The 26144-nt window shown below is 43.2% G+C and overlaps 1 protein-coding gene and 1 non-coding gene across 5 annotated transcripts; one reads left to right on the top strand and one right to left on the bottom strand.

Moving 5' to 3' along the window:
* Positions 1 to 15425: 15425 nt before the first annotated feature.
* Positions 15426 to 15555, top strand: LOC112443562 (U11 spliceosomal RNA). Its single transcript, XR_003031973.1, has one exon. It is a non-coding gene; the product is annotated as a U11 spliceosomal RNA (small nuclear RNA).
* Positions 15556 to 16624: 1069 nt separating this feature from the next.
* CCR4 (C-C motif chemokine receptor 4) lies at positions 16625 to 25877 on the bottom strand. 4 transcript variants are annotated; one of them, XM_059879488.1, is made up of 4 exons: positions 21868 to 25877; positions 21529 to 21676; positions 20353 to 20502; positions 16625 to 19107 (listed from the first exon to the last, which is right to left on the bottom strand). In XM_059879488.1, exons 3-4 carry the CDS (start codon positions 20456 to 20458, stop codon positions 17978 to 17980), a joined length of 1236 nt encoding a protein of 411 aa, XP_059735471.1. In that variant the 5' UTR covers positions 20459 to 20502; positions 21529 to 21676; positions 21868 to 25877; the 3' UTR covers positions 16625 to 17977. The 4 variants fall into 4 exon arrangements, with proteins under 4 accessions (XP_059735471.1, XP_059735472.1, XP_015314895.1 ...); XM_059879489.1 differs by having other exon boundaries at positions 20353 to 20439; XM_015459409.3 differs by having other exon boundaries at positions 21529 to 25877.
* Between the last annotated feature and the right edge of the window lie 267 nt (positions 25878 to 26144).

The following is a 26144-nucleotide window of genomic DNA, read 5'->3' as shown; positions in this document are numbered from 1 at the left end:
CCTCAACTCTTGACACTTACAAAATTTATTTTCTTTCTTTCTTTCTTTGATTGCTGTTATTATGGAAAATGGGAGGGGAGAATTCTTCTTTTCCATTCCCACTTAAAGAAAGCATGTCCCACACAATCCCTCTATCTCTAGCATGTCTCATAAAATCTCTCCATCTTCAAGCTAAATGTGCTGAGAATCTCATCAGTCTTTGGGACAATTGCCCCCCCGCCCCCCACCTCCATGCCAACTATGGGCATCAAGGCAATTATCTCACCCAAAGGTTTTTGAGATGATGGGCAATTTCCTGTTTTGGTGACACTTGTTCTCCCATCAGCTTAACTATAACATGCGATAACCATGGAGCTTCTGCAGAGTTGTCCTACGCTCATGAACCAACAGGCAATGATAATAACAGTCAAAAGAGAAGAGAAACTTCCATCGTTTAATTAGGCAAAGGACACTTAAGTAAATATCCAGGGCACTGTGTCAGAAATTCAGACATGTGGATTAGGGCCAGGTTGGCAAAACATTCTGTGAGCCTCGGGAGCAGATGAGGAAATGAAAGAGCCAGGTTCCCTGATATTTGTTAGGGGAGGGACTGTTAACCCTTTCCCAGGTTACATCCCCCTCTATGGCACTTAGCTCATAAAACTGTAGTTATTTGTTTACCACTGACCAGAGAGCCTTCATGACAACTGCCGTGTGATTTTCATTCTTGTATCCTTGGTACCCAGTTCAGCACATCTAGCCCATAGTAAGTCGTCCATCAATGCTTCCTGAATGCAAAAAAAAAAAAAAATACTTCTATGTCTATGCTCACAGATTGGGAGTGGGCCCATGTGTTTTTAAAAGCACTCCTTTAGCCATGTCTACCAGATGTCAGCTGAGGTTTCCTTCTCTTTGAAAATCTAGAAAAGGTTTGTTTTTAAAACCTTCCCAAGATTTCTGTGAACCCCTGGAGGGCTTCCTTCTCATTGTTTCCTCTGGCTAGACACTGTGCCTCCACTGAATGAGTTCAAGTCATGAACGAGCTCACTGTCCCACATATTTTCTTGCAGTATCTTGACTCAAATGTGGAACTGAGTCCCTTGAGTTTCACAAAAACCTCACCCACACTGGCCCTTTCATCTTTAGAACTTTACAGAAGCTTAAAGAGACAGGGGTGGGGGCGGTCTACAGAGTAATAGCATAAGCTTAATTGTACTGAATATCAGATATTCCAGTTTTTACAAGACATTCGACCATGCTTCATATTGCTTGGCCAGCTTTTCTTAATCTTCACTTCTCTTTGTCCACTCACATCTCTGAATTTCTAATGATTTGAAGATTAAGCATGTCCCATCTGTATTTCTGAAATGACACATGCTTGCCTTTCTCCTTCAGATCTAACTTCTTAGGAAGGGGCCCTGAGAGGGAAGAGGCTTCCATGGGCTGAGAGAGAGGAGTCAGAAGGAAAGCAAAAGTCAGATGCTAGGAAGTACACCTGGGAAGGGTCCTTGCATGGCCACCACCCATGGCCAGGCTCTTAGAGTTAGAGAATACCATGGAATCCCCACAAAGGTCTTAAAATTTGAGCAAAAGGGGAGGAAGCAAGATCCCTGCGTTTCCCATTGTTGTTCAAGTTTGAAGGAAGCATAGCATAGGTGTCTGCACAAGGACCAAGGTCCCTTCAAGGTTTCCTATGAGCCAGAGATGGAGTGGGGAGGAGAAGGCTGATCTCTCACGCCAGTCAGAGCAGCAGGAAGTAGCAACGGCTCCAGAAAGCCCTGCTATGTCTGCTGAGGCCACAGAGGAACACAGGAGAAAATGGAGCGTTTCCAGTGTGGCCACATGATCAGTGGATAAACTCAGCAGGTCAGTCCATGGATTGATGGTTGAGGCCTGGGCGGAATTAGGCGAGTCTCAGCAGTTGCTGACAACAGATGACGAAGATCATTTCCCAAAATTGTAATATCAAAGTGCCACTGAAGGAGGGGGGAGTGGGTGAAATGCTGAATTGTCTGAGATGAAGTCTCTGACTTCTGGGAGAACTAGGATCTTGAAATAGAAGTTCAGTTCAGCTGTGGAAGGAAGTTTCCTGTTAACAACCGCATACACCTCTCCTAACACCTTTGGGCAGGATCAGTTCTATGAGATGTCAGTAAAAATGTTTGTTCTTTGTTAGTGGGTGTTATTACTTCCTCCAAATGGATCAGCATGTTTATTTTGAAATATTTTCCCCGCTATCTTATTATATTGAGTTCATCTCAAGTGATCTCGTTTTGATTGTTGATCTTGTTCATTGTACAATCATATTTCTTCCTTGGAGTAAGGAATGTTGGATTGCAGACTCATTTTGAATGGGGATTTCATATTAGTTTGTTTATAAATATTTATTTTTCTCTCTCTGCTCCTCCATCTCTGCATAGGAATTTTGAGGTTGCCTCTGTATTGGATGTTATTGGTACCCTACCCAGAAGCCTTTGCCTACTGCTGCACCCCCTCCTTTAGCTGCTGTGAGTGTTAGTTGCTTTTTTCCCCAGAAAACTACTCTCTTATTTAATTTATTTATGTATTGGCTGCATGGCATGTGGGATCTAATTCCCTGACCAGAGATCGAACCCAGGCCCTGCACTGGAAGTGCACAGTCTTATCCAGTGGACCAGCCACCGAGGAAGTCCTACCACAGATCTACTCTTGGCCTAAGTAGGAAGATGCTTCACTGACATGTGGATACAAAAGGCCAGACTCTTTGCCTCAAAATGGAACTAATTCTGTGGAACAATTCATGCTCCAGAGACCCTGTGAAATCAAGCCAGTGCAGGCAACTTCTAATGGTTAATTTTATGTGTCAACCTGACTGAGCCACAGACATTTGGTTAAACAGTATTCTGGGTATGTCTGTGAGGATTTCTGGATGAGATTGATATTTGAATAGAAATAGTATTGATTTATGTTGATCTTGTATCCTATAATCTGCTGAACTCACTTAATAGCCCTAAGAGTTTTCCTTTTTTATGGATTCCTTATAATTTTCTACATAAAAGATCACGTCCTCTGCAGAGAGACATCGTTTTACTTCTTCCTTTCCAATCTGGATGCATTTCATTCAGTATTTCTTTTTCTTGCCATATTTTCCTAACCAGAACCTCCAATATACAATGATAGAAGTGGCAAGAGCAGACATCCTTGTCTTGTTCCTGATTTTAAGGCAAAGACGATGACAATGAGGTATCACCTCACACTGGTCAGAATGGCCATCATCAAAAAATCTACAAACAATAAATGCTGGAGAGGATGTAAAAAAAAAGGGAACCCTCTTGCACTGTTGGTGGGAATGCAAACAGATACAGTCACTATGGAGAACAGGATGGAGATTTCTTGAAAAACTAGGAATAAAACTACCAAATGACCCAGCCATCCCGCCACTGGGCATATACCCTAAGAAAACCATAATTGAAAAAGACACATGTGCCCCAATGTTCACAATAGCCAGGACATGCAAGCAACCTAGATGTCTGTCAACATATGAATGGATAAAGAAGTTGTGGTATATATATACAATGGAATATTGCTCAGTCATAAACAGGAACACATTTGAGTCCGTTCTAGTGACATTGTACAGAGTGAAGTAAGTCAGAAAGAAAAAAACAAATATTGCGTATTAATGCATACATATGGAACCTAGAAAAATAGTGCTGATGAACCTATTTGCAGGGCGGGAATAGAGACTCAGACACAGAAAACAGACTTATGGACACAGCGGGGGCAGGAGAAGGTGGGACAAACTGAGAGAGTAGCATGGAGATATATACATTTCCATGTGTAAAATAGATAGCCAGTGGGAAGTTGCTATATGACACAGGGAGTTCAATCTAGTGCTCCGTGACAACCTAGAAGGGTGGGATGGGGTGGGGGGTGGGAGGGAGGTTCAAGAGGAAGGGGACACATGTATATACCCATGGCTGATTCATGTTGATGTATGGCAGAAACCAACACAATATTGTAAAGCAATTATCCTCCCATTAAAAATAAATTAAAAAATTTAAAAGGGGAAGGCATTCAGTCTTTCACCATCAAGTATGATGTTGTGAACATTCTTGTACAAGCCTTTTTAAGAACTCAGATCTTGCACAAATACCTAGATATAGAATTCCTGGATCATAGGGTACATATACGTTCAAATTTACAATTGTCAAGGTATTTTCTAAAGTGGCTTTTGTATCCAACCATCTTTTAAATTTCTCTTGTTACATCCCAGTGAGTTTTGGAAAACAGAAAGGCCCCCAAACTGTAGACTTATGTTGCACCTTAATTGGAAGTCTTCTCTGTGATAGACTCAACGTGTCTGTAACCTTCAAGAAGCTTCCAAAAGATGATTTTTTTTTAATTTTCAGCTTAAATCCATTCCCTCATAAGCTTACTCTTGTCAACTGTGCAACCCCTCTCAAACTCCTTCTCAGTCGTTCCCCCAAGAGAAGCCCAGCTAGACCACAAAATCCACCACTTGAACCACCATTCACTTTATTTGCATGTGATGTTTTTGTAGCGATGTAATTACCATTAGGAGGAATCCCTCAAACCAAGGCAACCGTGGAGAGGTGGCTGTACAGTCCAGTGTTGATGCAGAGCTCTTTCCTGCCTGGTGGGGCTCCAAGCATAACCTTGGCTTATCTCCTGTGAGATCAAAAGAGTGCAGACATTCTGCAGGTTCCCACAAGTTATCTTGTAACCATCTCATATGCAAACTCTGCTTCCCATCCCACGACTGACATCAGCATCTTCTTCAAAGTAGCCATCTCTGTAGGCAGGTATCATACCGGCATGAGCAACCACCTGCTCACCTCACCTGGGAGCCCTACTTTTTAGATCCTGTCTGCGGTTCATTAGTCAACTTTCCCCAATCACAAGGCCTCCCTCTTTTTATTTTTCTAAAATGGGGAGATCCTGATTGTTTTAGCAGGTTGTGAAAATAAGGCATGTTTGTTTAAAGAAATTAAGAAGCCTAGAAATTGTAAAGTAGTATAATTCTTCCCTCTATAAAAGTGGATAAAAGACGTCCTGGTGGTTCAGTGGTTGAGAATCCCCTGCCAAAGCCAATGCAGGGAACACAGGTTTGATCCCTGGTCCGCGAAGTTTTCGCAGGCCACAGGGCAACTGAGCCAGCGTGCCACAACTGGGGAAAGCTCACGTGCAGCAGTGAAGACCCAGTGAAGCCAAAAACAAGTAAATACATATTTTCAAATTGCATAAAATTTTTTAATTAAAAATAATTTTAAGAAATGGCTAACATCAATAATATCTCAACAAATCCAGAAAAATTTTAAATGAATAAGAGTTTGGGATTTAAGTTTTAGGTTCATCATTCCAGGTTTTTATCATGAACTTACAGGAATTCCTGGGGAGTCCAGTGGTTAAGACTAGACACTTTGAGCGCCAGGGCCTGTGTTCACAAAAAGCCACATGGCCAAAACAAACCAAAAAAAACTTAATATATATCATGAACTTTTGTGCATAGTGGTAAGTTTATATCTGGAAGCCATTCTTTTTTTAATGGCATATTCCATAATATACCATTTAATAAAAGATTTAATAAAAAATGTAAACATTTAAATTTAAAAAATTTAAAACATTTAATAAAAAATTAATTACTTTTTTATTAAATGTTTTAACCATATAGAAAAGTATTGAGAATAATGTAAGAAACATCCTTTTGCCATTTAGCTGTTAGAAAAACAGTTCAAATGCATAAACATATTTTCTCCAGTTCATCACTTGTCTTCTGAGTTTTATCTTGGCGATGTTTCATCGTGCACATTTTTGTATTCACATGGTTGAATTTATTACTCATTTCTTTTATGGCTTCTGAATTTTGAGAATATTCTTGCCTGTGCCAAAATTCTGAAGAAATTCTTCCATGTTTCCATTTGGAACTTATATTGTTCCAATTTTTAGGTTTAAATTTTTATCTATTTGCCACTTAACCATGTACATATGACACATGAATCAAGCTTAATTTTTTTTCCAGATAACACTCCAACTGGCCCACTCCTTAAGTAAATCTGTGTGTCCCTCCTTTGATTTTATGTTGCCATCTTTATTTTTTTTATTGAAGTATGGTTTATTTAGAATTTTGTGTTAGTTTCAGGTATATAGCAAAGTGATTCAGGTATATATGTATAAATATTCTTTTTTAGAAGATTTAGATATAGATACAGGTAGAGATGGGCTTCCCTGGTGGTTCAGATGGTAAAGAATCTACCTGCAGTACAGGAGATCCGGGTTCGATCCCTGGGTCAGAAGATCCCCTGGAGAAGGGAATGGCTACCCACTCCAGTGTTCTTGCACGGAGAATTCCATGGACAAACAGTCCATGGGGTCACAAAGAGTTGAACACGACTGAGTACCTAACACTGTCACTTCCACTGGTTCACAGGTTAAGATACGCAAACAATGTAATATTACTCAGCCACACTAAAGAATGAAATCTTGCCATTTGTGACGAATGGGTGGACAGAAATGGTATGGACCTAACAGAAGCAGAAGATATTAGGAAGAGGTGGCAAGAATACGCAGAAGAACTACACAAAAAGATCTTTACAACCCAGATAATCACGATGGTGTGATCATTCACCTAGAGCCAGACATCCTGGAATGTAAAGTCATGTGGCCTTAGGAAGCATCACTACAAACAAAGCTAGTGGAGGTGATGGAATTCCAGTGGAGCTATTTCAAATCCTAAAAGGTGAAGCTGTGGAAGTGCTGCACTCAATATGTCAGGAAATTTGGAAAACTCAGCAATGGCCACAGGACAGGAAAAGGTCAGTTTTCTTTCCAATCCCAAAAAAAGGCAATGCCAAGGAATGCTCAAACTACCGCACAATTGCACTCATCTCACATGCTAGCAAAATAATGCTCAAAATTCTCCAAGCCAGGCTTCAGTAATATGTGAACCGTGAACTTCCAGATGTTCAAGCTGGATTTAGAAAAGGCAGAGGAACAAGAGATCAAATTGCCAACATCTGCTGGATCATCGAAAAAGCAAAAGAGTTCCAGAAAAACATCTATTTCTTTATTGACTATGCCAAAGCCTTTGAGTGTGTGGATCACAACAAACTGAAAAATTCTGAAAGAGATGGGAATACCAGACCACCTGACCTATGTCCTGAGAAATCTGTATGCAGGTCAGGAAGCAACATTTAGAACTGGACTTGGAACAACAGACTGGTTCCAAATTGGGAAAGGAGTACTCCAAGACTGTATATTGTCACTCTGCTTATTTAACTTATATGCAGAGTACATCATGAGAAACGCTGAGCTGGATGAAGCACAAGCTGGAATCAAGATTTCTGGGAGAAATCAGATATGCAGGTGACACCACCCTTATGGCAGAAAGCAAAGAATAACTAAAGAGCCTCCTGATGAAAGTGAAAGAGGACAGTGAAAGTGTTGGCTTAAAACTCAACATTCAAAAAACTAAGATCATGGTATTTGGTCCCATCACTTCATGGCAAATAGATGGGGAAGCAATGGAAACAATGACAGACTTTATTTTGGGGGGCTCCAAAATCACTGCAGATGGTGACTGCAGACATGAAATTCAAAGATGCTTACTCCTTGGAAGGAAAGTTATGACCAACCTAGACAGCATATTGAAAAGCAGAGACATTATTTTGCCAACAAAGGTCCGTCGAGTCAAAGCCATGGTTTTTCCAATAGCCATGTATGGATGTGAGAATAAATTAACAAAAACAAAACAAAATGAACAAACATAAAAAGACAGAAACAGAAGGGAGGGTGTGGGGGATGAGTAAACCAGGTGACGGAGTTTAAGGGGTACAGGTTTCCAGTTACAAAATATATGACTAACAAGTATAAAATGGACAGTGTGGGGGAATATATGCAATAATTATGTAATATCTTTGGTATCCTTTTTTTGATTTCATATCTCTATAAGTTGATGGATATTCCCTACACTTACATGGTAATTATTTCATGATGTATGTAAGTCAAATCGTTATGCTGGGGACTTCCCTAGTGGTCCAGGGGCTAATATTCCATGCTCCCAATGTAGGAGTCCAGGTTTGATCCCTGGTCAAGGAACCAGATCCTACATGCAGCAACTAAGAGTGCAGCTAAGATCTGGGACAGCCAAATAAGCAAATAAATATTTTAGAAATCATCATGCTGTACACCTTAAACTTATACAGTATCTATCTCACTCAGTCGTGTCTGACTCTTTGAGACCCCATGGACTGTAGCCCACCAGGCTCCTCTGTCCATGGGATTCTCCGGGCAAAGAGTACTGGAGTAAGTTGCCATGCCCTCTTCCAGGGGATCTTCCCGACCCAGGGATCGAACCCTGGTCTCCCGCATTGCAAGTGGATTCTTTACCTTCTGAGCCACCAGGGAAGCCCAAGAATACTGGAGTGGATAGTCTATCCCTTCTCCAGGGGAACTTCTTGACCCAGGAATCAAACCGGGGTCTCCTGCATTGCAGGCAGATTCTTTACCAGCTGAGATGCCTGGGAAGCTCAAATGTATATGATGCTGTATGTCAATTATATCTCACTGAAACTGTAAGAATAAAAGAAAATTATGAAGAAAGTAGAGTGTTCCCATATACCCCATGCCCCATTTTCCCTATTACTAACATCTTACATTTTTGTGATACATTTGTTACACTGAATGAACCATTATTGATGTATTATTATCAGCTAATGTCCATACTTTATTGAAATGACCTTAGTTTTTAGCTGATGTTCTTTTCTGTTCCACAACTACATTTTATCATCATGTCTCTTCAGGCTCCTCTAGTCTGAGACAATTTCTCAGACTTTCTTTGTTTTTACTGATGTTAACAGTTTTGAAGGATCCTGGTCAGGTATTTTGTAGAATATCCCTCTTTCCCAATTTTTATACCTCTAATTTATCCCTAAATAGGAAGGAGCTGGTATCTCAAAGCCTGGTATTGTGTGACAGTGACAGTCACTGCAGCAGTGACAGCAGGCGTTCTTGTCTTCTGTCCTGAGCTAAAATATCTCAGGAGTGCCCTGTTAAGCATTTTAAGAAAGTGAAAGTGAAAGTCTCTCAGTCGTGTCCAACTCTTTGTGACCCCATGGACTATACAGTCCATGGAATTCTCCAGGCCAGAATACTGGAGTGGGTAGCCTTTCCCTTCTCCAGGGGATCTTCCCAACCCAGGGATCAAACCCAGGTTTCCCTCATTGCAGGTGGATTCTTTACCAGCTGAGCCACAAGGGAAGCTGGGGACAAATATATTTGATGATAAAATAATAAAATATTATATTCCTATATTTCTATAGTATTCCTAGCCTGATTGTAGTCAGTATTATTTTTCTGAGTGTCTATCTTTGAATTGTTAAGTATGAGTATGCATGTGTTTGAGGCAGGGTGTCCGTTCTTTTCCAGGAGGCAAGCTGTTTTCACAATCCAATGACTCTCTTCTACAGCCACAGAGACAGATTGCACCCTGCAGATCTGAAACTGAGCAAATCTGCCTCCTCTGAACCAAACTGGGCCTCGGAGGGCTTCTGATTCCAGCTCTGCTCCTGCCAGCCCCTGCCCCTGCCCCCGGCGGTAAACCTCTCCCTATGGGAAATGGGTTTCTGCAGAGACTGTGAGCTCTGTCCCTGCCATATGCTTCCTCCACGTCTGTGCCTGGCATCGGCCGCTTTTAGTAGGCCCTTCATGTATATTTTAGACTCTGAAAAGTATTTTTCTCTCTCCAAGTTTGATTGAAAATGGAGTTTGTGGGGTTTTTCATTCTTCTTGCTGATATTTTATACTTTCCCAGAGAAGACGAAAATGCAGATTTCTGCAACTCTGTTCATACCAAAAGTCATAGTGAAGTCATTTTTGACCCAAAGACCACCCACTAATTTCTGGAACTAGGAGGCAAGTCAATCAATCTTTGAACTCTGTCACACAAAGTTTTATTAGAAACATATTGGGGATTTTGGAGAGCAGGCTGCTGAACTTTGTGTAGTGAAATAGAAACTTGAGTTGCCAGCATAGAGTACTTAATTAAGAGATAAGGAAATTCACTCATTCACTAAAAAAATAATTGAACAACTGCTCTGTGCTGGGCATTTTACTAAGCAGTTAGGTGATGATATTGTTGCTGGAGCTGGTTTACTTCATTATTAAAATGTTGTTTCCCCTGAACTCAATTGCTTGGGGATAATAAAACCAACCTTATCTACTTAAAGAGAAGGCTGAAATGAGTTTCAAAAATAGTTAGTGGAGTTCTGATATGCTGAAAGGGGAATTTGAAGCCATTAGAAGCTTTTAAGGAGTAAAGTATTTTTTTAAAAATTTTATTGAAATGTAGTTGATTTGAAATGTTGTCTTAGTTTCGGGTGTACAGCAGAGTGATTCAGGTATACATATATATCTATTCTTTTTCTGATGCTTTTCCATTACAGGTTATTACAGGATATTGAACATAGCTGCCTATGCTATAGACTAGGTCCTTGTTGGTTATCTATTTTATATATAGCAGTGTGTGTATTTTAATCCCAAACTCCTAATTTATCCCTCGCCCTTCCCTTCCCCCTTTGTTAACCATAAGTTTGTTTTCTACATCTGTGAGTCTATTCCTGTTTTGTAAATAAGTTCATTTGTATCTTTTTAGATTCCACATGTAAGTAACATCATATGATATTTGTCTTTCTCTTTCTGATCTACTTAGTAAAATAATCTCTAGTTCCATCCATGTTGCTGCCAATGGCATTAGTTGATTCTTTTTACGGCTAATATTCTATTGTGTGTGTATGTATATACACTACATCGTCATCCATTCGTCTGTAGCACGTACGTTGCTTCCATGTCTTGGCTATTGTGAATGGCGCTGCTATGACCATTGGGCTGCATGTGTCTTTTCGAGTGGGAGTTTTTTCCAGGTATATGCCCAGGATTGGGATTGCTAGATTATGGCAGCTCAATTATTCATTTTTTGAGGAACCTCCATACAGTTTTTCTTAGCGGCTGCACCAATTTACATTACCACCGACAGTGTAGGAGGGTTCCCTTTTCTCCACACTCTCTCTAGCGTTCTTTTTTCCCCATTTTTGTTGGTGGTGGTGGTGGTCATACCACTTGGCTTGTGGGATCTTAGTTCCCTGACCCGGTCTGGGCATTTTAAGCAGTGAAGTGAAAGTCCTAACCACTGGACCATAAGGGAACTCCCTCCAGCGTTTACTATTTACAGACTTTTTGATAATGGCCATTCAGGAGTGAAGTATCGTGAATCCCGAAATGAATGGAACTTGTGTCTGGTTCATTGAATCCAGGAAGCCACAGACCAGTGCAGAATACAGGACCTCATGGCCAAGAGTAGAGTTGAGCTCTTACCATAACAGAAGGAGAGTGGTGTGGGGATGATGGCTCAGGGTTTGAGGCAGGTGAATTATGACAGCAAAGGCGAGGTTGACTCAGGGAAGCACATGAACCAAGAGTCAAATGGGGTTGCTAGCCAAAGGGTGATGAATGGACAGCCTGCTGCAAACTCTATGCACCCTCATTTTCCCACACCTGGGGTCACTCCTATTTATCTTAGGCGATGATCCAGAATTCCCACTTTAGACTTGAGTTCCTGGGAGCAGACTCTGAGACTCTGAGATGAGCATACAGGAGATTTACTGGGGAGGCCTCTTGGGAACAACATCTGTAAGGGCACGAAGGAGGCAGCGCTGGGCACACCACAATGTAGCCGCAACAGAGGCTCAGCTAATCTTACGGGCAGCTCTGCGGTTGGAATGGCTTATCAGCGTGTCCCAGTTGAAAGCAAGGGAGCGAGTGTTTCTTTCCCTCCAAGACTCAGGCGCTGGAAGTGAGCTGCTCCCCTGGGAGGACAGTCCTGAAGAGACCAGCCGAGAGCCCCAAGTGTCAGCGCTCCTGGAACGGATGGGGTGAGTACTCATTCAGCACAGGGTGTGTGGACAGCACCCCACAACCCCAACAGTCTCCTCCAGCCTGATGCAGGATGGCCACTGTCCCAGGAGCTCAAAACTGCCGCCAAAAATGAGGTCCCTAAGTTTTCCTTTGTCTCAGCTTTTCCTCTTTTGGTTCTCTCCGCACCCAACCCCTCTTCACTTTTAACTACAAAACCCTGCTCACCCCTCCCTGACCACAAGGGGCAGTCTTGACACAGCATCTGCCTTTTCATGTGCAATTTCACCAGTTTAGAATGTCCTTCCTCCCTTCCATTCACCAAAATCAGGCTCCTCTTATAAGGCCAACTTCAAAAGCTAGTCGAAGTTTGACATCTGACATTGATTCCTTCTTCGTCTGGGGTCCTGAAGCATTTTGTCTGTGACTCTGTTATTGTGTCTGTCCTGCTTGCTTCGTAGTTGATCTTGTGTATTCCTGTCTCAAGTTACAATCTATACATGCAGAGTCCACTCCTTTATCCTATCCTCCTCTCCATCACCTACCACCCCACGTGGTACAAGACAGACTCCCAACAAATCAGAAATCATTGCATAAAATGTCCCAGAGTGTTATAAGAGTTTCTTATGAAAAATCTCCATAAAGGTCTATACATCACCCAGCATTCTTCCTTCTCTTGGGAAGCAGGTGACACTTTTTTATTTAATAGAGTTTGAGTGACTATTATGGACAGATACTGATAGGGCTATTTCTTATTATTCTTTTTGTTGTTGTTGAGGTAAAATTCACACACTATAAAACCAATCATTTAAAACTGTACCTACCATTCAGGACTTCTCTGGTCATCCAGAGGTTAAAACTCCAGGCTTCCACTGCAGGGGATTTGATCCAAGGATTTGATCCTTTGTCAGGGAGCTAAGCAGAGAAGGCAATGGCACCCCACTCCAGTACTCTTGCCTGGAAAATCCCATAGATAGAGGAGGCTGGTAGGCTGCAGTCCATGGGGTCGCTAAGAGTCCGACAGGACTGAACGACTTCACTTTCACTTTTCACTTTCATGCATTGGAGAAGGAAATTGCAACCCACTCCAGTGTTCTTGCCTGGAGAATCCCAGGGACGGCGGAGCCTGGTGGGCTGCCGTCTATGGGGTTGCACAGAGTCAGACATGACTGAAGCGACTTAGCAGCAGCAGCAGCAGGGAACTAAGATCCCACGTGCTGCATAGTGTGATTTAAAAAAATAATAAATCAAAAAATTTTTTAATGTACAATTCTTTTTTATTTTAATTGGAGGCTAATTACTTTACAATATTGTGTTGGTTTTGCCATACATCAACATAAATCCACCACGTGTTCCCCATCCTGAACCCCACTCCCACCTCCCTCCCCGTACCATCCCTCTGGGTCATCCCAGTGCACCAGCCCCGATCACCCTGTATCATGCATCGAACCTGGACTGGCGATTCATTTCATATATGATATTATACATGTTTCAATGCCATCCTCCCAAATCATCCCCTGCCACCTCTCCCACAGAGTCCAAAAGACTTTTCTATACATCTGTGTCTCTTTTGCTGTCTCGCATACAGGGTTATCATTACCATCTTTCTAAATTCCATATATATGCGTTAGTATACTGAATTGGTGTTTTTCTTTCTGGCTTACTTCACTCTGTATAATCGGCTCCAGTTTCATCCACCTCATTAGAACTGATTCAAATGCATTCTTTTTAATGGCTGAGTAATACTCCATTGTGTATATGTACCACTGCTTTCTTATCCATTCATCTGCTGATGGACATCTAGGTTGCTTCCATGTCCTGGCTATTATAAACAGTGCTGCAATGAACATTGGGGGTACACATGTCTCTTTCGCTTCTGGTTTCCTCAGTGTGTATGCCCAGCAGTGGGATTGCTGGGTCATATGGCAGTTCTATTTCCAGTTTTTTAAGGAATCTCCACACTGTTCTCCATAGTGGCTGTACTAGTTTGCATTCCCACCAACAGTGTAAGAGGGTTCCCTTTTCTCCACATCCTCTCCAGCATTTATTGCTTGTAGACTTTTGGATCGCAGCCATTCTGACTGGTGTGAAATGGTACTTCATTGTGGTTTTGATTTGCATTTCTCTGATAATGAGTGATGTTGAGCATCTTTTCATGTGTTTGTTAGCCATCTGTATGTCTTCTTTGGAGAAATGTCTAGTTCTTTGGCCCATTTTTGGTTGGGTCATTTATTTTTCTGGAATTGAGCTACAGGAGTTGCTTGTATATTTTTGAGATTAGTTGTTTGTCAGTTGCTTCATTTGCTATTATTTTCTCCCATTCTGAAGGCTGTCTTTTCACCTTGCTTATAGTTTCTTTTGTTGTGCAGAAGCTTTTAATTTTAATTAGATCCCATTTGTTTATTTTTGCTTTTATTTCCAATATTCTGGGAGGTGGGTCATAGAGGATCCTGCTGTGATTTATGTCGGAGAGTGTTTAATGTACAATTCAGTGGCATTTGGTACATTCACAATGCTGTGCAGCCATAACTTCTGTCTTATTCCAAAACAATGACACCATCTGAAAAGCAAACCTCTTTCTTTTGTTCTTAAAGAAATTACACCTAGTCTGTGACTCATTTGAAAAGACCCTGATGCTGGGAAAGATTGAGGGCAGGAGGAGGAAGGGACAACAGAGGATGAGATGGTTGGATGGCATCACTGACTCGATGGACATGAGTTTGGGTGGACTCCGGGAGTTGGTGATGGACAGGGAAGCCTGGTGTATTGTGGTCCCTGGGGTTGCAAAGAGTTGGACACAACTGAGCGGCTGAACTGAACTGAACTGTGTTCCCCAGAAGCTAGACATGGTGCAGCAAGAGAAGAATGGTCCTAATGAAAACACACAGTTAAACTTACCTTATTTTTTTAAATTTAAATTTATTTATTTTAATTAGAGGCTAATTACTTTACAATATTGTATTGGTTTTGCCATACATCAACATGAATCCGCCACAGGTGTACATGTGTTCCCCACCCTGAACCCCACTCCCACCTCCCTCCCCGTGTCATCCCTCTGGGTCATCCCAGTGCACCGCCCCAAGCATCCTATATCCTGCATGGAACCTGGACTGGTGATTCGTTTCTTGTATGATATTATACATGTTTCAATGCCATTCTCCCAAATCATCCCACCCTCTCCCTCTCCCAGAGTCCAAAAGACTGTTCTATACATCTGTGTCTCTTTTGCTGTCTCGCATACAGAGTTATTACCATCTTTCTAAATTCCATATATATGCGTTAGTATACTGTATTGGTGTTTTTCTTTCTGGCTCACTTCACTCTGTATAATAGGCTCCAGTTTCATCCACCTCATTAGAACTGATTCAAATGCATTCTTTTTAATGGCTGAGTAAAACTCCATTGTGTATATGTACCACAGCTTTCTTATCCATTCATCTGCTGATGGACATCTAGGTTGCTTCCATGTCCTGGCTATTATAAACAGTGCTGTGATGAACACTGGGGTACACATGTCTCTTTCAATTCTGTAAACCCACCTTAAAAAGGGTTTCTGTCACAAGAGGCACACGTAGGACAGCTCTTGTTCTTTGCAGAATCAACATCAAGAGATTTTGGAAGTATAATTTTTTGGTTCTTGGGTAGCTGGTGATTGTTGGTCCTGGCACCCTTTAAAAAAAAAAAAAAGCAAAACCAAACTTGGTAGAAATCAAGCTGGGGTTTCTATGTTTGTTACTGAAGGGGAAGGAACTTTCTTTCCAGTGAGCTGAGAGGGTTATGTTTGGGTATCACCAGAGGTTCTAAATTCCCATCCTGAGGGGACAGCTCCCAACTTTGGAGCAAGGGAGGCCCTGAGGTCCTGGAGGTGATAGGTGACCCCATCCTCGGATGGGGTGCAGGAGCTGTGTGGTCTGCAGCCTCAGTGAGCATTAGAGTAATGGACACTAAAGGGACAGTAAAACCCCGGTGGTTCAGTTCCGTTCAGTTCAGCTCAGTCGCTCAGTTGAGTCCGATTTTTCGTGACCCCGTGAATCGCAGCACGCCTGGCCTCCCTGTCCATCACCAACTCCCGGAGTTCACTCAGACTCATGTCCAGCGAGTCGGTGATGCCATCCAGCCGTCTCATCCTCTGTCGTCCCCTTCTCCTCCTGCCTCCAATCCCTCCCAGCGTCAGAGTCTTTAGTCTCTGTCTTTTGGTGTCCTTACATTTCTGTCTCCTACTGATTAAATGAATGAAACTTCAAGCTCTAAGAGGAAAGGGGAGGTAGCCACTGGCTAGGAAGTTCAAAACCACACTTTATGACCAAGGAACATAGATACTTTGAGTAGTCATCTTTTTTTTCAATCACTCTGAACTCTATTCTGCTTTACAGATAAGAGGAAACCAAGGCTAAGAGAGGAAAGTAATGGCTCAGACGCACGAGGAAACACAGAAGTATAATTTGCAGACCCTGCCGTGTCATGTGGGTTTTCTAAGGACTGCCCAGGAACCCCTCCTGTCCCCACTCCTCATCCACTCTCATCCCCAAGCACTTTTGTGACAATGAGTAGTGACTCCTTTCTCCATCCCAAGTGGTTATCTTAACACTGAAGCCTTTAATTCTTCCTCTCGGGAACATGGATTTCTTCTATAACGTGTAGCAAAGATGATCAAGCCAGACAACAGGAACATTGGCGGCTCAGATGCTCATCCCCAGTGGGAGACCAAACATACACATAACCAGGAAAAACTATACACAGGTCTATTTGTTGTCTTTTATTGTATTTCTAGAAAGGCAATATCAACTTACCCTGTTAAAATCACCTTGTGAAAATAAATTTTCTGGAAATGCATTCTTTATAAATGGAAAGCATGCAATAATGTGTAAATTTACAGAAGCACTTTAAACTGGTTAGCTCAGGTAATAGTTTGCAAAGTAGGTTTTGTTTTTGGAGCAATTACAGATATCCTTAGACTTCGTAAGTCTTAATTCTGATTAAGGCTGTAAGAACAGAGAGTTCTCTTAATGATTAATTACATAATTGAAATGACTTGTAAGAAGTGACTGATTGAAGTTTTGAATCATCCAAAAGTTAAAAAGCAGGGCCAATATTTTAAAAGATGACACTTTTCACAATTCCAAATTTTTTGGAAGTCATTTTTATGCCATATCAGCATTAACTTTTAGTGGACTATTTTTGCCTTACTTTATGGCAGGCACTTTGAAGTGATTAAGGAAGCACTGTCTTCTTACTTGATTAGTCCTTGTTATTTTTTGGTTTTGAAGGAAATGTTTGTAAATGAGTAAAAGACCCCAGATAAATGTATCTGGGCCTATGTATTACTTCTTAAATGTGAATACTCATGTATTAATGAAAATAAAACACACCATAAGCAAATGAAACTGTGTTTGAATTTCCACAAGTTACGTTTAGATTTGTTAATGCCTTGCATTTCATGTTTAGGAATCAGACCATTCTAATGCCTTCTTAAGCTTATACTTGTTATCAGCATTGGCAGTTTGGCTTTCATTAACAAATAATCCTTCACAATAAAAGAATCCAGATCTAATTTCATTCCTTTACTAGTTGTTTCTGCAGACACCTGGCTTCGTGGCGTACACCGTGCTTCAGATATGATCAGGAAAACACTGGGACAGTGTGCCCAAGGTTTTCTATATTGTTTCACAGAAGCTAGTAGCAGTTCAAAGGCCTCATTTTCACAGCAAGAATTAGCGCTTTACTCCCCCAGTCAATTCTCTACAAACCCCTCCAGAGAATCCCATGAGTTCAGGTTGGAAGGGAATGGTCTTCCCGTTCCCAAATCATCTCTCTCCTCACTGAAGCTTGCTCAGAAGCCTCCTCAGGTTTACTCATCCCTGCAGGAAAGCCTGGCGCACCAAGGAAGGATGCCTCAGTCCAGGTGAACTCTGGTCACACTGAACTTGTACTTGGCAGGAAGAAAACGTGACTGCCGGGTGAGAAGCCCTACTTTTTGCAGTGGATATAATTCTTCTTCTCCCCTGTACTTGTTCAGGAAACTGTCACTTTGATACAATTTTAAATAAGCTCTCAACGTGGGAAGCTTATTAACTGTTTCTTGCATTTTCAGTTTTTACAGAGCATCGCGGAGGTCATGGTCCACCGTGGACTGCGTGTAAGATGAGCTGGGGGTGTCAGTGTACATTGGGAGGAGTCGACAGTATTGGCAGAGCACCAGAGTGCCCCGGCAGGTTTTGAAGAGCTGTACAATATACTTGCGAAATTTCTCCCCCAGGAAGAAGTAGATGACAGGATTGAGGCAGCAGTGAACAAAAGCCAGGGTCTCTGTGGTCTGGATGGCATAGTCCAGGTGTCGCTCAAATGTGCAGTCCTGAAGGACCTCCAGCTCCACCAGGGTCTCCAGGAAGAGCACCACATTGTAAGGGGTCCAGAACCCCAGGAAGAGGACCACCACAGCAAAGATCATCTTCACTGCCTTGTTCTTCTTCTCATTTTTGCAGTGCTGCAAGGTCCTAATGATCATGGAGTAGCAGAACAGCATGATTCCCAAGGGGATCACCAGCCCTAGAATGTTGATCTCCAGGGAGCTCAGGACCTTCCACCGCGTGGAGTTGAAAGAGTACTTGGTTTTGCAGTAGGTGTGGTTGCGCTCAGTATAACACGTGCTGAACAGGAGGCCTGGGAGGGAGACAAGCACAGCCACTGACCACGTGGCCACACTGGTGATGACCCCGTAAGTCAAGGTCCTGGCTCTCAGGGAGAAGATGGCGTGCACGATGGCCAGGTACCTGTCGATGCTCATGAGTGTGATGAAGAAGATGCCGCTGTAGAAGCCCACCAGGTATATCCAAGAAATCAGCTTGCAGAGGCCAAGCCCAAACACCCACTGGTCTGCAGCATAGTAGCCCCAGAAAGGCAGTGAGAGCACGAAGAGCAGGTCCGAGATGGCGAGGTTGAGCAGGTACACGTCGGTCATGGACTTGAGCCGCTTGTACTTGAACAGGACCAAGACCACCACGGAGTTGCCAAGCAGACCGAAGAGAAAGACCAAGGAGTAGAGTGGGGGCAGGAAGAGCCCCCCAAATGCCCGGATGCCGTCCTTGTTGCAAGGCTTGGGCAGGTTTTCATAGAGATAATAACTGTTATAGATGCTTTCATCCACCGTGGTGTCTGCTATATCCGTGGGGTTCATTTTCAGATTTACAGGCTCCTCAAGGCAGCTCTGAGCCCAGCCAAAAGAACCTAATGAGGGGAAGAGCCAACAGATTTCTATCAGAACAGAAACAAATCAGAACGGTGCTGTGTGCAGAGCACAGCTGCTTTGCCCAGATCATCAGACACTCATCCCAAGCTCCCGGCACTGAGGGGCTCAGGTCCTTGAACTGAAGAGCAGTCAGCCACAGTGCAGGAATCCTGCCCTTTGGTGGCATACAGACACCAAACTCCAGCTCTGCCACTCTTCCTGCCCCACTGCTGGGAGCTCTGGTTCTCCCATTTGTAAGAGGGACAAGTAAAACCTTCTTTCAATGAGCTGTTCTTCAAGGATGTATTTCTGAAAGCTAGTCTGGCATTTACTGAAATCACTCACAGAAATGACAAGACCAGATGACCTGCCCAACAGTACCGTACCCAGGGCCTTTCTGACATGAAATCCAAAAAAAAAAAAGGTAGAAAATCTATGCATGTTTCCCCTTCAGATTGTAATGCCCAAAATTCAGAGATGACTTAGGTAAATCATCAGGCTAGAAAGGAACCAGGTTGACCTCTTGCTTTTATATAAAAATTCGAATTCCTTCTGCGTGCTTTGCTCTTTACAGACTTCAGAACATGTTCACTGGTATTGTGCATTCAATCCCAGTCGTGTGTTCCCGTTCTCACACTCCTTTCAATAAAACCTGGTATTCTAAGCCCAATAACCATACTGAGCCGTGGTGTAGATGACTCACGAAAGTCTCAGAGAAGTTCAGTGTCTTCCGAAAACCACACAGCCACACAGAGAATGTATTCTTTGGGCCCCAAGTCCCAGTGACGTGCTGCAGGTGAACCAGGTCTGGGAGGGTGAGGAGGTGGGGCTGGGGGGCTCTGATGTGTGGCTCTTGGCGGTTTCCATGGTGTAAACATTCCCACCACGTGTGTGCACTAAGTCATTTCAGTCGTATCCTACTCTTTGCAACCCCCTGGACTGTAGCCCCCCAGGCTCCTCTGTCCATGGGATTCTCCAGGCAAGAATACTGGAGTGGGTTGCCATGCCCTCCTCCAGGGGATCTTCCCAACCCAGGGATCGAACCTACATCTCCAGCACTGAAGGCAGATTCTTTACCATCGGGCCACTGGGGAAGCCCAAACACTCCCACCATGGCCAAGGTCAAATCACCAACTGCCCCACAAAATTTCTCAAGATTTAACAATCAGCTCCTGAGTGCTGGTACAGGTGGGCCCCAGCACACCACACCCAAGTCCTGTGTTCGCTCTGGAGCGCTGTCTTACCTGGAACGCACCTGGACTCCCCGGCTGGGTGACTGGGCACTCTTGGGCCAATCCGACACAAAAGCAGCAAGTGTGTTTTTCCAGGCCCTATGGAAGGTCGCAACATTCAGTTGGGTAAGTTGAGGGAAATTTTTGGTCTTTTCATCAGAACTGCATATAAAGATCAATTTTATGCATGAATCATATCAGAGTATCAATTAGCAGGACAGATCTAGAAAAGGCACATCATAGCCAAAAATAAAATCTCTACCTTCCCAACCACCCTCATTTCTTATCTAAACTGGCAGATGAGGTTACAATCTTAACCTTACACATATGCTCACAACCACCCTCATTTCCTGTCTAAATTCGCAGATGAAGAGGTTAAAATCTTCCGAAAGTTACACACATGTCCACATGTGAGTCAGAGCAAGGCAGGCGGCTTTCTGCCTCAAGGCCACCTCTCCTTGCATCCTTCTTAGTTGGCGCCCTGATATTCTTGATCAAAACCCTATCACATTGCTCAATAATTCCACATACATTCCCCATCTCCCACTCTGACCACCACACACCCAAAGTATGTGTTTCTCAGAGAGGTTTTGATTTATTCCTCCAAAGGGATGCTGAAGACCTGGGGCATCGCAGGTTCTCAAAAAAATAAAAAAAAAATTGTGTTAAATGATTATCAATTCCAATTAAACAAATAACAATTCTGGTCTATCACCATCATTTTACCAGTGAAAAGGAAAGGAATAAGAGAGGCTGAGGAGGTGTTAGGAAATTATCAGGAGAAGAAACAGAAGTCGACACAGCTGGTAAATGTCTGGGATTATGCTGCAGCCCTCATTGGGCTGGTGTTTCTTGAGCCGGGAGTCTTGATAGAAGCCAGAAATGGAAAAGTATACATAGTGAATGAAAATCAACTGTGTGTTCCGAGCACATAGTTTAAGCCAGATGTATGCGGGAGGAAAGCGCTGTTAAGTATGTGAGAGCCAGTCAGATGAGGGCTGGGAGGGCTGTGTGTGAGCAATAAGGACAGGTGCCAACTGGCACGAACCAGCAGAATGACCGGGCTGACCAAGTGATCGGCCGGCTGCCTAGCCGGGCAGCTTTCAGCGCTTCCAGAACCCACACACCTGTGGGCCGAGCAGCACAGGGTCTGAGGACCTAAGCGCCCCACACCGTCTGCCCCCTTACCTTGCTTTTCTGAAAGTGGCTCCAAGGCAGGTCTGAGAGGCAGTGCCCGCTTGCTCCAGAAGCAGTGCACTAAGAAAGACAGGTGCCTCTGAAGGGCGCGTGGCTTCCTGTGAACACCAGCTCTCTCTTCCTCACCCAGCTACACACGCTGAGTTCAAGTGGGGTTTTTTGAAAGAAGTAAGAAGCAGAAAATGAGTGACTCTCCGCTTGGGTTCAGGTTACTCACTCATTTCCCCAAACTGAAAGCTGGGAAGCTTTGCGCTCTGCTAGATGAGGGAAGTCAGTTTTTCAAGAGAGAAACTTTTTAATGTTTTAAAATTTGTTGAATTTTTAATTTACCTCTTTTTCCAGTTTAGCTGGCTATGTGCAATAGAGATGACCTTTATATTCTGGATCAACGAGCTGTTTGTTATTTCCCCATTCTGGATGCGCCATGACCAGCAATCAAGATATGCCACGATATGTTCTCTAAACAGTGGGATCTGAGAAGGTCAGAGTGAGAAGCCAGATTTATTTAAGAATAATAGTTAGGGGCAGGGAAGTGTATTCAGATGTGTGTGTCTGGCAGTGACATGGAGGCTCTGGTCAACCATAGTCAATAAATGTCCTCAATAAATAAGTGACATGACAACACAGTTCCAAGCCCCCCACACCACAGGAAGACCCTTCCCCCAAGCCTCTTCTACTTAGAAATGGCAGAGCTTCCGCTGGACAGTGATCCTGGCTGAGGATTTCTTGGGGTTCACCTACCAGTCATAGCCAAGCGGCTGACATCGGCCCTAAGTTTTTTCCATATGGTATCCTGGGCTCCTGCCAGCTCTCAGTTATTTCCTTCTATGTATCTACAGTTGCTTAGCTCTTTGGTTCAGCTTTTTTTAAAGAGCCACAAATGCCATTTTTCCTGAGGAAGTTGCATGAATAAGAACTGAAAAATTGAACTAGAGTGTTTATCAACCTTTTTTTATCACTCCATCCCAAAGAGTCTTTTCAGACATTTTTTTCGTCATCACCTCCCCATGATATATTTGGGGTTCTTTTTTTTTCGGCCATGTCACATGGCATGTGGAATCTCAGTTCCCCAATGCAGTCTTAACCACTGGACCACCACGGAAATCCTCCACAAAATATTTTAATACCACGTATAAATAGGGGAGTTCCCTGGTGGTCTAGTGGTTAGTGCTTTCTATTGCTTTCACTGCTGTGGCCCAGGTTCAATCCCTGGTTGGGGAACTGATATCCACCAAGATGCGCGGCATGGCCAAAATAAATAATAATACCACAGATAAATAGTAAATATGCTTGTCATATATATATATATATGCTTTATGTATAAAAGAGGAAGATTTATTTAGGGTGGGGGAGTTGCTTCTGGCTTCTAATGGGAAGAGACTGGAAACGCTGCTTAAAATCCTACTGCACGCAGGGCAGCCCTCCACGATGGAGTCACCCAGCCCGGAAGACCGGCAGTTCTGAGGCTGAGGACTCCTAAGCTAGAGCAATGTTCCCACGGGTAAACTGCAGAGCCAGATGCACAGGATTCTGTAAAAGGAAATGGACAAAGAAGCTTGGGGGAACGTTTGGCCGGGGCTCAGGTTAAATGCTGAGCATGGTACAGTTCCTTATTGTTGTGCTTTTCCAGTGCTAATATTACCACGAACTCTGGAAGCAGACAGAGAGTAAAAATGTCTCAGGTGTATGTTATTGCCAGAGCTGACACCAGGCCCGTGGACAGGAGCTAATGCGTGTCTTTAAGTCACAGGGTCCAGAGACAAAGAAGGGAATCTATAGAAAAACAAAAACCCATATGGAATCAGTTGGAACCAAGACGAATCTGACCTCCAGCAGCCCTTGAGTCTCACTCTACACTGATTTTACTACATCAGCTACTAAGTGACACCCTTGCCCCCAGCCATGGCCCAAAGTTGTGCCGTGTCGGGAAGAAGCTCATCTAAAACACAGTTCCCACTTCTCCATTCTCGGGCCATTGAATAAAGCTTGAGCTGCATCAGTCTCAGCTTTGGTTTAGCCTCTGGCTGCATGAACCTGAAAGGAGTGAGAACCTTCCCTGTTGAGGTGGGGTCTCAGCCGGGCAAGGCCCCAGCAGGGGTCCATATGGGCTGCCTGGGTAACAATTTGACCAATCCATTGACACCCATTATACTGAGTAACCAATAAAATGGACATATTTTTAGAAATGCAGAGCCTGAGGAAGGTTCCACCATGGAATTAGGAAGCCTTGAGCGGCAAGTTGCCTTGGGCAAGGCCATCTGAGTGTGTTGTCTCTGTGGAACCCTCCATGGAGGGGGAGAAGCGATGAAGTTCTAGAAGAACTGGTGCTATGTGGATGTCCAAATCGTCATCAGTGGTGGTCGGTCATTATGGGTCTTGAGATGGTCCCTTAAAGCCAGTCGGTGCTCCCCTTACTGGCCATGTGACAGGCCCCTGGCCCCATGTGCGAGTAAGTCAGAGGTCTGGATCTGTGCTGGCTAGCACATATGTCTGCTCAGTCTGGGTTTGGATTTCAGGGCCATCGTGTATGCTATATGAACCTCAATTTTCTTATCTGTAAAAATGGGGGTGATAATGCATGAAGAGGGGATTAATGAGCCAAAGTTTGTAAAACACTTAGCATGGTGTCTGGTCCTGATAGGTGTTCAAAACGGCACCAGCTGTGAAAATTAGTAAGTTGCATAAAACACACAGGAATATACTAGCTTCATCTCTTGAAATGGCTGAGCCTGGCGTGTTTCTGTTAGCCATCATTAGGAATCCAGAAAATATTTTGATTTAGACTTAGAGGGCCACAACCAATTTTCACAATCACAGTCAGTATTCAGGTTAAAAGCAGGTTTCAGGTTTCCAAGTTGCAAAAGTTACTGTTCTGGAGAAAGTCATTCTTCAGGTTTGCAAAGTAATAATGATACTGTCCTGAAGAAACACGAAATAGGTTTTCCCTCCAGTAAGGATTTCAAAACTAAACAATATTCCCACCCCCACACATACACAAAAAAAGGATCACATTTTAAGAACCCATAGAAGGGAGGTGGTGCATTCAAGGCAACACAGTGCATTTCATGGACAAAATCTTTTGACTTTGAGCTGAGTTTCTGAAACCTGACCAGAGAAGGTGACCAACCAAAATACCAAGGGCAAACCCCTCTCCAAAGCAAGGTGATAAGCCTCATCACACAGACCTTCACTAGGACACAAAGCAATAGCGTGAGACTACTGCGCCCCCTGGTGGACCAAGCCTTACTTCAAGACCAAATCCCCATAGCCACATACAGGACCTGCAAGTCGGACACTGGAAGCTAAAAACTCCCAAGGCCTTCAGGAAGAGCTCCATGAAACTCTGCAGCAGAGCAGTGGTGATAAAACATCCAGGATCTGATGTCAGACCTGTAATTCACACCTTAAAATGAGAGAAGGCTGCCAGGCAGGGCCACACAGCAGGTGGACCCAAGGACAGAGTAACATCAAGTTAAGAGTTGTAGGGAGCAGGTTATATATGGCGAGCAGTTGGGATTAGTTTTCAAGAGTTCTCTGTTGAACAAGCTGAGAAACTTTGTAGGCCTGAGACAGAAGGGTTGTCCCTAGTCATCTGGTTCCCAAGCCGCAGGACAATTAGGGCTGGTTCCTAAGGATTCCAGAGTATTATACAAGAGGTTGATAGGGGAAGTGACTGCAGGACAGTATAAATGACATGATCATAAAATACCACCTAACCAAAATTGTGGTCAGAGGTTTCCCTGGCAGTCCAGCGGTTAAGACTCCAAGCTTTCACTAGGAGTGCAGGTTCAATCCCTGCTGAGGGAACTAAAATTCCACGTGGTGCAAAGCGCCACCAAAAAGCAAAAAACATGACTTCCCTGGTGGTACAGTGGATAAGAATCCACCTGCCAACGAAGGGAAAACAGGCTCCATCTCTGGTCTGTGAAGATTCCACATTCCTCAGAGCAACTAAGCCCCTGCATCACAACCACTGAGCCTACGCGCTGGAGTCCTCAGGCCACAGCTAGTGAAGCCTGCACGCTCCAGGGCCCAGAAGCCACCCTGCAGGACCCAGTGCTGCGCCGCAACAAAGGTCCTGCATGCTGCAACTAAGACCCAGAACGGCCAAAAATAAATATTTTTAAAAAAATAAAAATTAAAAAAACCCTCAGGACAGATGGTTTTGTAGAAAAATCCTACCCAACATGCAAGGATTTTTGTTTCGTCGTTAACTACATGTCTCTAGCACCTAAAACAATGTCACACGTGGGATTATGCTTAATATTATTTGCTGAATGAATATCTTACCCAAATTATTTTATATGAAATAACAAAGACATTTAAATCAACTACACTTCAATAAAAATTCATTAGAAAAGAAACTTAGGACTTCAGTAGTAGGCAAAAGATATAAAAGTTCACCAACTAGAAAATATAATTAGTAATAAATGAGAACAGAATAATGTGCAATCTTCCTAGCAAACAACAATAACAACAAAAAAACCAAGGGATTTTTTTCCTAAGTATTTAAGCTATGACCAATTCTCCTAGGGGAAAATTTATTCAATGATTAAGATTTCCTGAACATCTCCTGCATATTGAACAATGAGATTTCAAGAGGAAAT

This window comes from Bos taurus, chromosome 22 (genome assembly GCF_002263795.3).
Source record: "Bos taurus isolate L1 Dominette 01449 registration number 42190680 breed Hereford chromosome 22, ARS-UCD2.0, whole genome shotgun sequence".
In the NCBI taxonomy this organism is placed as follows: Eukaryota; Metazoa; Chordata; class Mammalia; order Artiodactyla; family Bovidae; genus Bos; species Bos taurus.
This window is presented reverse-complemented; position numbering and strand designations above follow the sequence as displayed.

Coding starts and splice junctions, on each gene's coding strand:
- CCR4 (XM_015459409.3), bottom strand. CDS start 20,458: ATGTTGCGACCTTCCATAGGGCCTGGAAAAACACACTTGCTGCTTTTG. Junction 19,108..20,352: donor GGAGTCCAGGTGCGTTCCAG/GTAAGACAGCGC, acceptor TCCCCTCATTAG/GTTCTTTTGGCTGGGCTCAG.